Source organism: Gobio gobio, assembly GCF_949357685.1.
Source record: "Gobio gobio genome assembly, chromosome: 11".
Lineage (NCBI taxonomy): Eukaryota > Metazoa > Chordata > Actinopteri > Cypriniformes > Gobionidae > Gobio > Gobio gobio.
Genome location: NC_137104.1, coordinates 24,032,361 through 24,046,945, shown reverse-complemented (window position 1 = coordinate 24,046,945; position 14,585 = coordinate 24,032,361). Strand labels below are relative to the sequence as shown.

General features: G+C 37.1%; 1 protein-coding gene across 1 annotated transcript in view; it reads left to right on the top strand.

The window, feature by feature from the left end:
- Positions 1 to 1,397: 1,397 nt before the first annotated feature.
- The window catches only part of cpsf1 (cleavage and polyadenylation specific factor 1), a 27,068-nt gene continuing 13,880 nt past the window's right edge, over positions 1,398 to 14,585 (top strand). The window contains exons 1-17 of the mRNA XM_079829511.1: positions 1,398 to 1,552; positions 1,855 to 2,023; positions 3,191 to 3,218; positions 3,313 to 3,446; positions 3,553 to 3,633; positions 3,725 to 3,876; positions 4,380 to 4,526; positions 4,900 to 5,039; positions 6,718 to 6,828; positions 6,935 to 7,028; positions 7,146 to 7,233; positions 7,347 to 7,478; positions 8,696 to 8,747; positions 8,834 to 8,925; positions 9,077 to 9,151; positions 11,630 to 11,710; positions 14,404 to 14,496. Of these exons, the coding sequence (XP_079685637.1) occupies positions 1,880 to 2,023; positions 3,191 to 3,218; positions 3,313 to 3,446; positions 3,553 to 3,633; positions 3,725 to 3,876; positions 4,380 to 4,526; positions 4,900 to 5,039; positions 6,718 to 6,828; positions 6,935 to 7,028; positions 7,146 to 7,233; positions 7,347 to 7,478; positions 8,696 to 8,747; positions 8,834 to 8,925; positions 9,077 to 9,151; positions 11,630 to 11,710; positions 14,404 to 14,496 (1,644 nt within the window). The 5' untranslated portion in view covers positions 1,398 to 1,552; positions 1,855 to 1,879. The remainder of the gene's footprint in view (positions 1,553 to 1,854; positions 2,024 to 3,190; positions 3,219 to 3,312; positions 3,447 to 3,552; positions 3,634 to 3,724; positions 3,877 to 4,379; positions 4,527 to 4,899; positions 5,040 to 6,717; positions 6,829 to 6,934; positions 7,029 to 7,145; positions 7,234 to 7,346; positions 7,479 to 8,695; positions 8,748 to 8,833; positions 8,926 to 9,076; positions 9,152 to 11,629; positions 11,711 to 14,403; positions 14,497 to 14,585) is intronic.

The following is a 14,585-nucleotide window of genomic DNA, read 5'->3' as shown; positions in this document are numbered from 1 at the left end:
GAAATAATGAGTTTAGGTATATTGGTGAAGAGCCAGTGGTTGTCTTGTAGGCAAACATCAGTGCCTTGAATTTGATGCGAGTGGAAATTGGCAGCCAGTGCAAACTGATGAAGAGAGGTGTGACGTGGGCTTTCTTCTGCTTGTTGAAGACCACCCACACCCTCGCCGCTGCATTCTGGATCAGTTGCAAAGTCTTGATGTCACATGCCAGAAGGCCCGCTAAGAGAGCATTACAATAGTCCAGTCTGGATAGAACAAGAGCTTGGACAAGGAGTTGTGTGGCATAGGAAGGGTCAAATCTTCCTAATGTATAAAGCAAATCTGCAGGACCGGGCCGTTGTAGTTAATATGGTCTGTGATGCTTAACAGATTGCATACAAAGCAAACAGTGAACATGGGACTGCATTATATCCTGCAAGATCTCGATAGACCTGGGACTTATGCAAGGATCTTATTTGTGGACTTCAGTTCGGCTTTCAACACCATACAAAATGATCCAGCTTTTCGTGCCCACTCGAATCTGTCAGTGGATCACCAGCTTTCTGACAGATAGGCAGCAGCCAGTGAGACTGGGGAAACTCACATCCAGGACCTTCACTATCAGCACTGGCGCTCCCCAGGGTTGTGTTCTCTCCCCACTGCTCTCTTCTCCCTCTAGTCTACACAAATGACTGCACCTCTAAAGACCCCTCAGTCAAGCTTCTGAATTTACAGATGACACCACAGTCTTCAGCTTCATCCAGGATGGTGACAAGTCTGCATACAGATAAGAGGTCGAACAACTGGCTGTCTTGTGCAGTCATATCAACCTGGAGCTGAACACGCTCAAAACAGTGGAGATGATCATGGACTTCAGGAGAAACCCCCCTGCATTCCCCCCACTCACCATCATGAACAGCACTGTGGAAGCAGTGGAGACATTCATGTTCCTGGGAACCACTATCTCTCAGCACCTAAAGTGGGACACTCACATAGACTCCATTGTGTAAAAGGCCCAGCAGAGATTGCACTTCAGTACAGACTCCACTCACCCTGGCCACTTCCATGTTTGCTTCATATCTGACTCTTTACTAACTGTACTGCAGGACTTTATATTCTCTGACTAATACACAACCAATAATGCGCTAAATACACACATTTGCTGTTTTGTTGGCATCTCAAAAATGGTTTCTTCCCACAGACTATTCCCCTTTTTTGAGCAATATCCTTGTAAATTCATTTAGTCCCATTTCTTAATAATATTATTTACAATATTTGTTATCTGTAAATGTTTATTCTGTGAAAATATTTGTCTTTATACTTTAATATATATAAATAATAAATAACGCTCATTCTGATTCGATTGTAGTGGCAGGAACTCATGTTGCTCACATTGCGCATGTCGGACACATTTCAGCGCCGCATTGCTGGCGCGAGGCATTCTGGGATGTGTAATGAATGAAAAAGTGCTGTCCAGTGTGCTGATAATGTTCTGAGTTCGGTATTAAATATCTATATTCATGAGACCCAGTGGTCAAAGGGCTCATTTGGAAATTTGCACAATAATTCGCTGGTACGTTAGAGTTTATTTTGCTTACCAACAAATTATGTTTATTATGATCAAATACAAATACAGCTTGCTAGCATATTAGCATGGTATGCTTGAGATGCAAATAATGTCAACAAAACGTTCAAATCTGCGTAGAAATCAATAAATCGATACAATAAATCAGTAAATGTGTGTATTTAGCGCATTGTCGGTTGTGTATTAGTCAGAGAATATAAGGTCCTGCTGTGCAGTTAGTAAAGAGTCAGATATGAAGCAAACAGCATCAGTAAGAAACACTATTCTTCACACTGTGTTGTATTCTTAAGGTGCTGAGAGGAGCTGCTCTTCATCATGTATGCAGTTTACCGTCAGGCTCACCCGCCCACTGCGGTGGAGTTTGCCGTGTACTGCAACTTCATTTCCAGCCAAGAGAAAAACCTGGTGGTGGCAGGGACATCTCAGCTGTATGTCTACAGGATCATTTATGATGTGGAGGTAAGGGTGAAGAGGGATTTCATGTCTTCGTTGAGGTAAAACTGAAATGAAATGTATAAATATATTTAGACACGTTCATTTGTGGATAGGTGGATGTATGAAGTCAGTTCACATAGGTGTCCAATCAGAGGAGCCACAAGTGTGGTTCACATTATCTAGTACCAGTCAAAAGTTAAGATTTTTAAATGTTTTTGAAAGAAGTCAAAGCTCGCCAAAGCTGCATTTATTTGATCAAACATACAATATAAACAGTAATATTGTGAAATATTATTACGCTTTAAAATAGCTGTTTTCTGTTTTAATATAATTTAAAATGTGATTTACTTCTGTGATGTCAAATCTGAATTTTCAGCATCATTACCCCAGTATTCAGTGTCACATGACCCTTCAGAAATCATAGTAAAATGTGGATTTTGTGCTCAATTAATATCAATTATTATTGGTGCTCAATAATTTATTGATAAATTAATAATGGTTCTTTTTTTTCCAATGTTGAAAACCATGATACATTTTTGTCTGTATTCATTGATGAGCATTTATTTGAAATAGAGATATTTTGTAACAATAAAAATGTCTTTACTATCTCTTTTGATCAATTTAATGTAATATACTTACATTACTTACCCCGAACCTTTGAATGGTAGTGTATCATGGTTTCCACAAAAAGCAACAACAGATTAAGCAGCACAACTGTTTTCAACATTGATAATAATAATGAATGCTTCTTGAGCAGCAAATTATCCTATTAGAAGGATTTCTGAAGGATGCTGAAAATTCAGCTTTGCCATCATATAAATATATTACATTTTAAAACATTAAAAGTTATTTTAAAATGTAATATTTCACAATATGACTGTTTTTACTGTATTTCTGATCAAATAAACACAGCCTTGGTGAGCAGAAGAGACTTCTTTCAGAAACATTAAGAAATCGTAATGTTTCCAAACTTTTGACTGGTACTGTATACTTAAAATATGAAAAATATTGTAATATTTCACAATATTCCAGGTTTTTTTTTGCTGTATTTGACAAAATACGTAAATGTAGCCTTGGTGAGCATAAGAGACTTCTTTCTTTCAATAAACTATGTACTGTTTTGTTTGTTTTGAATTAAAGTATACAAGTCATTAATATAAATATTAATCATTTGGTCTATTTTCATTCTAGAGCACTTCCAAATCAGAAAAGCCATCAGGTAGGACTTTTAATTCCATTATTCATAATCAAGTATTCTGTAGTTTCAGATGGATTTTTATTGTTATTATTGTGTTCAATAATAAACCTTGTAGATGGCAAGAACCGTAAAGAGAAACTGGAGCAGGTGGCGTCTTTCTCTCTCTTTGGAAATGTGATGTCCATGGCCAGCGTTCAGCTCGTGGCCACCAACAGAGATGCCTTGCTTCTGAGCTTCAAAGATGCCAAGGTACAGTACGTTTGACTACATCAAAGCTACTTCCTGCTAAAGTAAAGCTTTGAAGATAGTTTATATAATAAGTCAATCTAATGTTTGCATGTTTTTTTTCTTTCAGCTCTCAATTGTTGAGTATGATCCAGGCACACATGACCTCAAGACTCTGTCACTGCACTATTTTGAGGAACCGGAGTTGAGAGTGTGTACTGCGTTCAAGAGCATGAGTTGAACTGCTGTTTTTGTGAAGATTTGTTTTGATTGATCTGTGCTGTATATTTGGATTACTCTAGGAAGGGTTTGTTCAGAATATGCACATTCCTATGGTGCGAGTGGACCCAGAAAATCGCTGTGCTGTCATGCTGGTGTACGGCACCTGCCTGGTGGTTCTGCCCTTCAGGAAGGACACGCTGACCGATGAACAAGAAGGGATTGTGGGAGAGGGGTACAAACAAATATTTTCTAAATATTTGCACACATTTAAAAAATGTATACACTACCGTTCAAAAATCAGCGATTTGTTATTGTATGAAGACATTTATTTGATCAAAAATACAGTAAAACTGTAATATTGTGAAATATTATTACTATTTCTTATTATCGTTTTCTACCTAAACATATTTTATAACATATAATTTTTTCCTGGGATTTTTTCAGCATCATTACTCCAGTCTTCATAGTCACATAATCCTTTAAGAAATCATTCTAATATGCTGATTTGCTGCTCAATAAATTATTATCAATGTAGAAAACGGTTGTGCTGCTTAATATTTTTGTGGAAAACCTGTTTTTTTTCCAGGATTCTTTGATGAATAGACCGTTCAAAAGAACTGCATTTATTTGAATTAGAAATCTTTTTGTAACATAAATGTCTTCACTGTCACTTTTGATAAATTTAATGCATTTTTTTGCGGCACGATCTCAATGAAAATGTTTTTCTTCTTTCAGGCAGAAATCGAGTTTCCTACCCAGCTACATAATTGATGTTCGTGAACTGGATGAGAAGCTTCTAAACATCGTCGATATGAAGTTTCTCCATGGTTACTATGAGCCCACACTGCTTATTCTGTTTGAGCCCAATCAGACGTGGCCGGGGTACGACTGTTTATCAACACTTCATTACATATACATTTCCTTTCTCAATCATATGTAATGAGTCTTTAGCATGACACACTTTGGCCTGGTTTCACTGACAGGGCTTAGATTAAGCCAGGATTAGGCCTTAGTTCAATTAGTAGCTTTTATTAACGTGCCTTAGAAAAAGCATTACTGGTGTGCATCTTGAGACAAAACAATGGCACTGACATATTTTAAGATATGTCGGTGCAAGTTGCTTTCAGTTAAAACAGCTCAAACATGCATTTTAGTCCAGGACTAGGCTTAAGCCTTGTCTGTGAAACCGGGGGAATGTATTTTATTGAGGCACCTCTCCACATGCTGATAAACGGATGTTGTTTGTTGTGACTAGACGTGTAGCAGTGCGTCAGGACACGTGCAGTATCGTGGCAATCTCTCTAAACATCATGCAGAAGGTTCATCCAGTCATCTGGTCGCTGAGTAACCTGCCCTTTGACTGCACTCAGGTCATGGCTGTTCCCAAACCCATCGGTAAAATATCATCCATACTCCTAATTTTACTGCACCTGCAAGAGCTTCATGTAGACATTGATCTCTGGTTTTATGGCAGTGATTCTCAACCTTTTTTACTCCAAGGTCCCCCACAGTGTCCCTGTATCAAACTTAAGGCAATTAAAAAGTCTTAAATGTGTTAAATGGTCTTAATTATCTTTGGCAAAAAAAAAAACAGGAAATTAAATCTAGCTTAAGCTGATGATTTAATTGTGAGCACTGTATTTTTTTAAAACTTTGTGTTTTTGTCAAAACCTGTATTATTTGAACTATAAAGTGTACAGTTTGTACTTTTTTACAGCTTTTTTATGGGTTGGATGTTACCATAGATCTTGCCATATGGTATTAATTTTATTTGTGGAGTTCTTAAAAAATTGTCCACAACTGTAGTTTTATTTTCAAAAATGGTTTTAATCTTTTGGCAACCCTAGTTTTTGTTAATTAAAAACAAATAGACGTAATAAGGGCTGAATAATCTTCAGGGAACTTTAATGACTCTACCAGTTGTCCTTGATTTATTGGAAAAGGATTAGGGATTTGTACAAATATTTAACTCTAATATTTTAGAACTAATTAGTAAGATGTATATGTGACCCTGGATGGCAAAACCAGTCATAAGTCGCACGGCTATTTTTGTGGCAATAGCCAACAATACATTTATCTTTTATGCCAAAAATCATTAGGATATTACGTAAAGATCATGTTCCATTAAGATATTTTGTAAATGTCCTACCGTAAATATATCAAAAATGTATTACTAGTAGAAATATGCGTTGCTAAGGACTTAATTTGGACAATTTTAAAGGCACCCTCAGATTCCAGATTTTCAAATAGTTGTATCTTGGCCAAATATTGTCCTATGCTTACAAACCATATATCTAGATAATGTATAAATCTCAATAACAAAATGACCCTTATGTTTTGTGGGTCCAGGTCTAGAAATCACACTTTTTAAATTAGGCTTTCTCATATATCCAAGTTTTCCAAGAATTTGTTTTCTGGTTCTTCAAAAGAAAACAAACAGTTGTTGAGGGGGTAAATTCAAATAAGACACTTCCTGAAATAATTGAGTTATTAATAATTATGAGTTATTTTCAGTTATTTACACTTATTTAGTCTTAATTTAATTAGTTAAAAGTCATCTTTAAGACCCCTTGGAAGTTTGCTGAGGCCCTAGTAGGCCCCAGACCCTTGGTTGGGAACAGTTTCCTTCAATTTAATTAATACATTTTACTATATCATATCAGAAAAATAATATTGTGTGTAATGTTTATGTGTTTTTGGATCTTTTTTAACTTTTAAAGTTTCAAAAGCCTGTATTATTTCAACTATATGAATTTTAACCAATATTACCTCTACAAGCATTAGTGTGATTAATATAATTTATTTCGTAAACATTTAAATGTGACAACATTAATATGAATGTATGCTTCTCATAATCTTAAGACCTTCTTATTCAAATGTTCCTGCTTAAATGCTTGAAATGAGTTTTGTAGACATGTGTAAATTAGGTGATTTCTTTTACCAGAAAATGAAGGAAGAGCGGTCAGTCAACAAGTGTCCAGTATACATGAAAAGTCATTCAATACTGCTTAAAAACATCCCAGCATCCAACCCGTGAAGCTGTTTGCATGATAATGTTGTGTTTTGTCTTCAGGGGGAGTTGTGGTTTTCGCTGTGAATTCTTTGCTGTATCTAAACCAGAGTGTTCCTCCGTTTGGAGTGTCACTCAACAGTCAGACCAATGGCACCACAGCTTTCCCTTTGAGTAAGTTCTTCTGGGGAAAATAAAGTCTTCACAGTCAAATTTATGATTACTAATTGATGAGTTTTAATCACGTTGATGTTTCCTTGGAATCTTTTTTGCTCTTCAGGGTCACAGGACGAAGTGAAGATCACGCTGGATTGTTCTCAAGCATCCTTCATTACCACTGATAAGATGGTCATCTCACTCAAAGGAGGAGAAATGTGAGATCTTTTGTTTTGTGTTGACCATAATATCACCCATGTTTTATGTCACATACAAACTGGGTTGATGTAAACTGGTAATTTGTTTTGACCATGTGTTTCTTGCCGTATGTGCAGTTACGTGTTGACGCTCATCACAGATGGCATGAGGAGCGTGCGTGCGTTCCACTTCGATAAGGCTGCCGCCAGTGTCCTGACCACCTGTGTGAGTGTTCAGCTGTGTCAAATCCACATAAAACATACTGCAAAATATCAGTCTTCAATCCTCTGTGCTTGCTCACAAACATTCACACGCTCCTTTCATCTCTCTCCTCGCAGATGATGACAATGGAGGCAGGTTATCTGTTCTTGGGCTCTCGTCTGGGCAACTCACTGCTACTCAGGTACACTGAGAAACTTCAGGAAACAACAATGGAAGAGGGCAAAGAGAACGAGGAGAAAGAGAAACAGGTGTGTGTGAACCCATGTGAAGAAAACATCCCTTTAGCATACTTATAAAAGAGTTCTTATTATGGAAATTATATACTTTAAAGAATATACTTCTTCAGTGTGAAATAAATATGATGATTTCGGACACTTAATAATTGCATGTTTATTGATAATTCATCTAGATTTGACAGGTCATCTGATGTTAATGGCATGTTTTGTATAGTTTAAATGTATATTAAATGCAATTAGCTTAACTTTAGAGTGTTTTTTTGACCTGCTCAATGTACATTACATGGTTAAAGTGTACTGCCGAATGTACTGACAAGCAGTTAAGGAATACTAAAATATACTTTAATGTCATGAATTGTATTTAGTGTATTTTAATATATTTGTAATTACACATTTGTAATGAGAATGTTGCAATTTACTACATTTAAAGAATATTATGGTGTCCATGTTTCACTGTAATTATACATTTAGTTACTGAGTCATTTTGATATACTACATGTACTCACTATAGGGTAAGTATTAATTTAAGGTTTGGTTTAGGGTGTTGCATGTAATTATGCATAATTTATTGTTATTACTATAGTACTTACATGTAACGTGTAACAAGGACACTGTTAAATAAAGTGTTACCTAAAATTTACAGTCAATCTACAGTTAAAATGATAATCAAGTTCTGTACTTGCTTTATTATGTTAGACAACATCGAAATAATTTACTTTAAAGCACGATATAAGATTAAGACATAATGATTTAAAGTTTACTTTAAAACCAAAATTTCAATTTTACATTATTAGAAAGTGCTCACTTTACAAATGTGTACTTAAGTATCTTGAGAAACAGTCATGAAAGTCAACTCTATAAGTACTCTTGTGTACACTAAGTACATATATTTTTTTTTAAATATACTGTTGTACTGTATTTAGAAGTACACTACAAGTGCACATTCAGGAATGAACACATATATTCTGCAGCAGTAAGTTGTCCATCACTGCAGTTGTTATCAAACACTATCGTTTTTGTCAGTTACACCGTTAAGATTTGACCGAAACGATCAAATATCTTGTTAAAAATAGGATTTATCCACTTTTTTTGTAATGCTGAGATCGAGCCAAAGGATAGTTTTGTCATTCACAATGCATTTTTCATTAAATGTCCTCTTTAAGCATATAAAATCTTTTGTAAAAAGAATCTAAAGCTTCTTCCTCATATTAAATGTCTTCATCTTCCAGGAAGAGCCTCCAAATAAAAAGAAGCGTGTGGATTCCACGACTAACTGGACAGGTAGTGTAATTAATTGCAGTGTTTTACATGAACAGTTATTTGTGTTTGTGTTTTGTGTATATATATGTGTGAGTTGCTGTGTTTAGGTAAAGCGAATCTTCCTGATGAGCTTGATGAAATTGAGGTGTACGGGAGTGAGGCACAGTCAGGCACTCAGTTGGCTACATACTCATTTGAGGTGAGGTCCCTTCTAATCTGATCTTAATAACACGTTTCATTTACAATATTAGGGACTGTGAATACAACATATGTACATTTCAAATGTTGTCGCCTGTACAAAACGCATAAATTGAATTAGATTTGACGGGTCATCTGATGTTTATGTCCAGGTTTGTGACAGCATACTGAACATTGGACCCTGTGCCAGCGCCTCCATGGGAGAACCGGCCTTCCTGTCTGAAGAGGTACCTTTTATTTTCTCTATAGAGTACTGCAGGGATGACGTATTTTTGTAAATTTGCATCACCCTGGTTCCCATTAGGATTTTTCCATGGTTGTTTGGATTGTTGCAGAAAATAAGCTCTGTGACCAAAAAAAGTTTATGGTTCTTTTTACGTGTTCATTGGTGAAGATTAAAGGGTTAGTTTACCCAAAAATTAAAATTCTGTCATTAATTACTTACCCTCATGTCGTTCGACACCCGTAAGACCTCCGTTCATCTTCGGAACAGAAATGAAGATATTTTAGTTGAAATCTGATGGCTCTGAAAGGCCTCCATTGGCACAATGGCACTTTACACTCTCAAGACCCTTAAAAGGTACTAAAGACGTCGTTAAAAAGTCCATCTCACTACAGTGGTTCTAAAATAACTTTATGAATCGGCGAGAATAGTTTAAAAACTCTAAATAACGACTTACATAGTGATGACGATTTCAAAACAAGGCATCATGAAGCTTCGAATCGTTATGAATCAGTCGAATCATGATTCGGATCGCGTGTTAAACCGCCAAACTGCTGAAATTTGGCGATTCAAACCGCTGATTCGACTCGCTGATTCATAACGCTTCGAAGCTTCATGATGCCTTGTTTTGAAATCGTCATCACTATGTAAGTTGTTATTTAGGGTTTTTTTGCGCACAAAAACTATTCTCGCCGATTCATAAAGTTATTTTAGAACCACTGTAGTGAGATCGAATTTGTAACGACGTCTTTAGTACCTTTTAAGGGTCTTGAGAGTGTAAAGTGCCATTGTGCCAATGGAGGCCTTTCAGAGCCATCAGATTTCAACTAAAATATCTTCATTTCTGTTCCGAAGATGAACGGAGGTCTTACGGGTGTCGAACGACATGAGGGTAAGTAATTAATGACAGAATTTTCCTTTTTGGGTGAACTAACCCTTTAACATGATTATTAAGATTAACAAGGTATTGATTAACTGATGTATTTTATGATGTAGAATAAAAGTTAATACCTTCAACTTGTTAATCACAGATCGATTTCAGGATAATGGAACCGGAAGTGCTAAAATGCAACTCATCAGTTAATCTCAACTGCAATACAGTGCCAAAAATCAAGAAATGAGTTGCATTTTAGCACTTCCGGTTCCATTCCATTTTCTAGTGAGGTATTTAATACTGAACCCTGAGAGACAGCTTGAAAAGTGAGACATACACTATATTGCCAAAAGTATTGGGACACCCCTCCAAATCAGTGAATTCAGGTGTTCCAATCACTTCCATGGTCACAGGTGTAAAAAACACTTGGCATGCCGACTGCTTCTACAAACATCTGTGAAAGAATGGGTTCCTCGCAGGAGCTCAGTGAATTCGAGCGTGGTACCGTGATAGGTTGCCACCCGTCCGTGCAATAAGTCCATTTGTGAAATTTCCTCACTACTGAATATTCAGCTGTTAGTGGTATTATAACAAAGTGGAAGCAATTGGGAACAACAGAAAATCACAGAGCGGGGTCAGCACTTGCTGAGGCGCACAGTGCGCTGAAGTCACCAACTTTCTGCAGAGTCAATAGCTACAGAGCTCCAAACTTCATGTGGCCTTCAGATTAGCTCAAGAACAGAGCGTAGAGAGCTTCATGGAGTGGGTTTCCATGGCCGGGCAGCTGCATCCAAGCCTTACATCACCAAAGCGTCAGATGCAGTGGTGTAAAGCACGCCGCCACTGGACTCAAGAGCAGTGGAGATGTTTTCTCTGGAGTGATGAATCACGCTTCTCTGTCTGTCAATTTGATGGTCTGGGTTTGGTGGTTGCCAGGAGAACGGTACTTGCCTGACTGCATTGTGCCAAGTGTAAAGTTTGGTGGAGGAGGGATTATGGTATGGTGTTGTTTTTCAGGGGTTGGGCTTGGCCCCTTAGTTCCAGTGAAAGGAACTCTTAATACTTCAGCATACCAAGACATTTTGGACAATTTCATGCTCCCAACTTTGTGGGAACAGTTTGGGGATGGCCCCTTCCTGTTCCAACATGACTGCGCACCAGTGCACAAAGCAAGGTCCATAAAGACATGGATGAACGAGTTTGGTGTGGAGGAACTTGACTGGCCTGAACAGAGTCCTGACCTCAACCCGATAGAACACCTTTGGGTTCAATTAGAGCGGAGACTGTGAGCCTTCTCGTCCAACATCAGTGCCTGACCTCACAAATGCGCTTCTAGAAGAATGGTCAAAAATTCCCATAAACACACTCCTAAACCTTGAAGGAAAGCCTTCTCAGAAGAGTTGAAGCTGTTACATCTGCAAAGGGTGGGCCAACTCCATATTAAACCCTACGGATTAAGAATGGGATGTCATTAAAGTTCATGTGCATGTAAAGGTTCATGTAGAGGTGTCCCAAAACTTTTGGCAATATAATGCATTTAGTCTCAAACATTAGTAGTTCCATTTAACAGTTAGTTTTCTGATTAATTGTGATACAATATTCCATCAGTTTCAAACTAACCCAGAGCCGGATCTGGAGGTGGTGGTGTGCTCAGGATATGGCAAGAATGGAGCTCTTTCTGTACTGCAGGTATGATTATCACCTACTGCCACCTGCTTCCTTTAGTTATGGACGGCAATTGCATTCAATTGCTTGTGCATGCATTGCAGCTGAGTCTGTTTGAAGCAGAAAATGCACAGCACTCTGTCCTGCGGCGGTGAGGCTCGTCTGCCGCAGGTTGGTGCGGGTGCTACAGTGACATCTGGGCTTTACCAGGGCTGCCTCAGAGATGGTTGGAGAGGCCTTTAAAACACCCGAGATACAGCAGAGGCACACTGCTGATGCACCGCTCATGCATTTCACAAAGAATGCATGAAACTATTTGTCAAATGGTGATGATACACAGGGCAACTTTTTGAGCAATGTTGCCGTCAACGGGCAACCAAGTAAGACACAGGGCCCATGACCGATCTAAAGTGTCCAGATAGAAATTTGTTGCCCATTCCCAATGGGAAAGTGGCCAAGCAACATTGCTTTGTAACATTGCACAGCAACATTGCTCAAAAAAGTTGCCCCATGTATCATCACCTTAAGTGCAAATGCGTTCATTATGAGGCCACATTTACACCTGGTATTAACATGCATCTCAGGTGGTTTGATCTCAAATGTCCAATGTCCTACATAATTCCCATAAATCCGTTTGTTTCATAGTTTTAATAACTTTACTATTATTCTAAAATGTGGAAACAGTAATAAAGGATCAAAACGTATGTCCCTTCTGATGGCAAGTCTCAGGAGATGCATATGAAACTCATATTGAGACCAGATTTAAATGGCGATCTGTCTCAACTGACCAGTTTTGTTCACACGAGACAGATGTTAATATCAGGTCGCTGTGAACATGGCCTGAATCTGCTTGCTGTACAGGCACAGATCACACAGTAAAGTGTTCACAGTTTCCTTTCTGTCAGATATTATATTACAACAGCAAATGATTCTGGTATGAATAATGTAAAACTGCTTTTTAGTTTATTGTCATGCAAGTTTTCAGCATGACTAGTGAAGCAGATTTGAGAAGTTGATTGATAAAGATGTTTTTGGGATTTATTACGTTTTGATGTGATGTTTTAAGTATGTTAGATATTGCCCTATTTTTTATATATATATATATGGCCCATAAGTTGATGGAGTTTGACATCCCTGCCCTATTATGGTGAATCTTACTGGTTTTATCGTGTGGATAAGGGCTAGCTATTAATGTGGATAAATGTTGAAGTATTTCAACATTTTGAAGTGCTAGACATAAGTCGTCTAATAATTGGCTATTTTGAACTGATCAACATTGCCCAATAATCATGACTGATTAAAACAAGCATTAACTTTCCATTGTGCTAGTTCCCAGATCTACCAAAAGCACAGTCAATGGATAATGATTTCTGTTTTTAAGTATTTTGAGTGAATTTCAGTTGAATGTTTCTTTAATTAATTGTATTGTATATGTGTACATCCTTTGCTGTAATTAATATTAGCCTAAGTACTTTCACTGCAAAAATATTCTTACACAGGATTTTTGTCTTGAACAAAAATCGAAATCTTGATTCTTAAATCAAGAGACAGATTAGAAAATGTAACGTAAGATGTAAGACAAGAAGTCTTGTTTTCAGAGAAATGTATACAATTTAAGTAGGTTTATACATAAACCAGAATAATATCTGCCAATAGTGTAAGAAATAAATGTAATTCAAAAGGTTTATTTTTCTGACCTCATTGGAAGTTATTTTGTTCTGGGTTTATAGCTTAAACTCCCTTAAAGACGCAGTAAGCGATTTCTGAGAAGCACTGTTGATATTTGAAATCTACCCAAACAAACACACCACCCTTTCATTGCTCCGCAATGCAAAGGTGGATGTATCTTTATCGTAGCTGAAGTGAAGCAAAATAATTATTTGCGAAAAAAATAAAACGAATATGATGACGAACGAGAAAGAAGAACAACAAATTAACATATTGCACAAGATTATAAAAGCAAGAGTTTATTGTTAGTCACCAGCTGAACATCAGCTCCAGACAAACAATGACATCAAAACTGTCCTGTTACTAGCTAACATTACAACAATACCATATCTTCTGTGAAACATAGCAACAAAACCAATGTAACTCACATATGGAACAAAAAAACGCAACCTTGGCGTCCGTTTTCAGGCCTTCCCGTTAGCGGCTCTCTGGCCAGCTTTTCTAATATTAGCACTTGACATAAAGCTGTTGCCTGATCATAACCATTTTTTATCCAGTGATATTTGGAACTTTTTTTCCATTGTAATGTCTCTCTGTCTTTCTACAGTCTTTCTTTGCTCTCTCTCTCCCCCCCATCCCCCTCCCCCATCATGAGTGGACACACCCCCTACTGCTGATTGGCTAAAAATGTGTGTTGTGGTGCTCAGTCCGATCCTCTTTCAACAGTGTTTCTCAGAAATCACTTACCATTAATTTGACTAAATCTCATAGAAAACAAGACTTCTTATCTTACGTCATTTTACATTTCAAATCAATGTCTCTTGATTTAAGAGTTTATATATTTGTACTGCAAAACAACAAAAATACTGAGTAAGAAAAGCACTTTTTGCAGTGTTGGCATTATAGGCCTATGTATTATATATATATATATATATATATATATATATATATATATATATATATAGTCCACTGGCAATTGAAAAGTGCATATAGGTTAACAATTATAACTTTATTATATTAAATGTGTGGTATATTTTGCTGGTCTGTAGAAAAGCATCAGACCGCAGGTGGTCACAACGTTTGAACTTCCTGGATGCCACGACATGTGGACAGTCATATACTGTGAGGAGAAACCTGAAAAGGTGATTTGTTACAGCCACTTGTCACTTTTCTTATACCTTATATTTGATGAATTGCACATAATAGTCTTGTTTAGCTGTTGTACTGTAAC